At 38.9% G+C, this 2,180-nt stretch overlaps 1 protein-coding gene across 1 annotated transcript; it reads left to right on the top strand.

The window, feature by feature from the left end:
* The first annotated feature begins 668 nt into the window (after nucleotides 1-668).
* LOC123317375 (enhancer of split malpha protein-like) lies at nucleotides 669-1,598 on the top strand. The gene has a single exon (XM_044903874.1). It carries the CDS (start codon nucleotides 911-913, stop codon nucleotides 1,391-1,393), a length of 483 nt encoding a protein of 160 aa, XP_044759809.1. The 5' UTR covers nucleotides 669-910; the 3' UTR covers nucleotides 1,394-1,598.
* The last annotated feature ends 582 nt before the right edge of the window (nucleotides 1,599-2,180 follow it).

Below are 2,180 nucleotides of genomic sequence, written 5' to 3'. Positions count from 1 at the left end.
ATATAAAATTCAAATGGTTTAAGATCTGAAGAAGACGAAATGTTGAAAGGATGTAACAAACTGCTATTTATTTTTGGTGGGGAACCTAGTTGTGATGTAATCGAATGAATCAAGGACGAAGCACTATTGAAACTCAATAGTTTTATGTGGTGGGCAATGGGCAAAGGAATTCAACGAAACACCAAGTGAAGCATGTAAAGATCCATTATAGAAAGCTTAGCTTTCTATTTAACAAGATGAAATGAACATAGAAGAGGACATAAGAGATAGAATAGAAATTTCACGAATTGAAAATGTTGATACCTACTAATGGAAAAATTGCAATATCATAGGATTCAAGATTTTATCAGAATTCGTCAAATTTCGAAGGCTCTTTGTTTAATGAATAAAATTCAATGATGAGTGATATGATCTCGATAATTATCGTTCATATAAGACGCAAAGAAAAAGGGGAAACCGATCTAGACGAAAGCATCAAAATGAAAACGTTCAATCATCAAAATAACACGAGAGACTGAGAGGGGAACAATAGTTAATGAATCCTCCGATTACTGATAAAGTATTCAAGAGAATCCTTTCCTGATCTGAATGACAAGTGCATCGCTTGACTGCGACAGAACACAATTATGTCGAGTAGTGTATACCGAAAGAACGTACTCACACTACCTAGCCCCATTTCTCTCGCACTCGTGCAAAGAGCGTGGCTCCACGAAAACGAACACCTGTCCCTTTACGCTCTTCCTATAGGTCCTTGGGGTTTATGCTACAATCCCCACCCACCCCTAGGGTATCTCTCGACGGTATAAATACGCGACAGCCACCCTCAACAATCATCATTCTCGCTTCAGAGTCTTAACAATCATCAGCTATCTCAGCTAGTAAGAACGCTTTTTAACCTACAACACGCAAAATGAGTAACTTCGACTACATCATGTCCTCGAACAACTCCGTCAACGAGAACAAATACAACGCCAAGAAATCCAAGAGTGCCGTCCACCAGATCAAGTCGGTCATCAGGCCGATCGTCAACCTCATCAAGAAGAAGAAGAACACCTACAGGAGTTCCCCTCAACCCGATTACTTCAGAGACAACGACGAGGTCGAGGATAACCAGGCCAACGAGAAGCTCGAGAGGGAGATCTTCGGCGAAATCGACGCTTGCCACGAATTCGCGGCAATCCCAATCTACGAAGATGGTCGCATGCAGATCGAACCCGTCTACAGGGGTCAGAGGTACATCCCGGTCCACTTCGCCAAAACTGAAGCTGGTACCTTCTTCTGGACCACCATGGTCGGGCCAGACTACGACATCGACAACAACGGTGACAAGAACGCCATCACCTACAATCAGCACGCTGAGATCCAAGCCGCAGATAGATGGGCTCAAGCTTAACTTTTTATCTCAAAATGTGGAGAGATATGTGATTTTAGATTTGCTCAATTTTTTGACTGATTTTGTGATATTAATGTAAGTTTGTTGTACCTTACAGAGACACCGTTGTGATCGATGGCTTTAATTGTTTATGGATATTGTATAAATTGTTTTTTTTATATTTCAACGTCTTCCATTTATTGATGAATATTGAAAATAAATGTTGTTTTTCCTATTTCTGTCTTTCAATACCATTTTTAATGGGATCTAATACTCGATAATCACTAAAAACACGCATTAAATTAACATCCAAAATGGAGCAGTGAAAAGGGCTCTTAAAACTTAAAAATATTTCTGATAGTGATCTGGGAGAATGCACGTGTTTCTGGGTCCGATTTACCTTCTAGCCTGGGGTACAAGGGTTTAGAATTCTTACAGGTATTTACAGCGGTCCGTTTAAATCGAGATCAAGGTAAGGTTAGAGGTGTTCACAACTTGTTTGGTTAACTAGCGGGTCTGATTTTTTTACCTGAGGGAGCTTAGGAATTTCGATTGTGGGATGAAAAGTAAAGGTTCTTAAATTTCGGAGGTATACATATATTTATTTATACTTTACATCTATTTAGTTCCGTAATCAATATGAATATTTGAGTCAAATGAATCCACTAGAGTTTTGATGCTGTTCAATAAGGGATATTTATAGTATATCAGTTAACACGACCTAAAAAGTTGATTTTGATTTATTTTTATTGGGAAAGCACAACTTTCTTCTTGGTTCTCTTTGAAGTCTGAACAGAAATCATTGAAA

This window comes from Coccinella septempunctata, chromosome 7 (genome assembly GCF_907165205.1).
Source record: "Coccinella septempunctata chromosome 7, icCocSept1.1, whole genome shotgun sequence".
NCBI lineage: Eukaryota > Metazoa > Arthropoda > Insecta > Coleoptera > Coccinellidae > Coccinella > Coccinella septempunctata.
The sequence above is the reverse complement of the archived record's forward strand: the minus strand, read 5'-3'. Positions and strand labels throughout refer to the sequence as shown.

Coding starts and splice junctions, on each gene's coding strand:
- LOC123317375 (XM_044903874.1), top strand. CDS start 911: ATGAGTAACTTCGACTACATCATGTCCTCGAACAACTCCGTCAACGAG.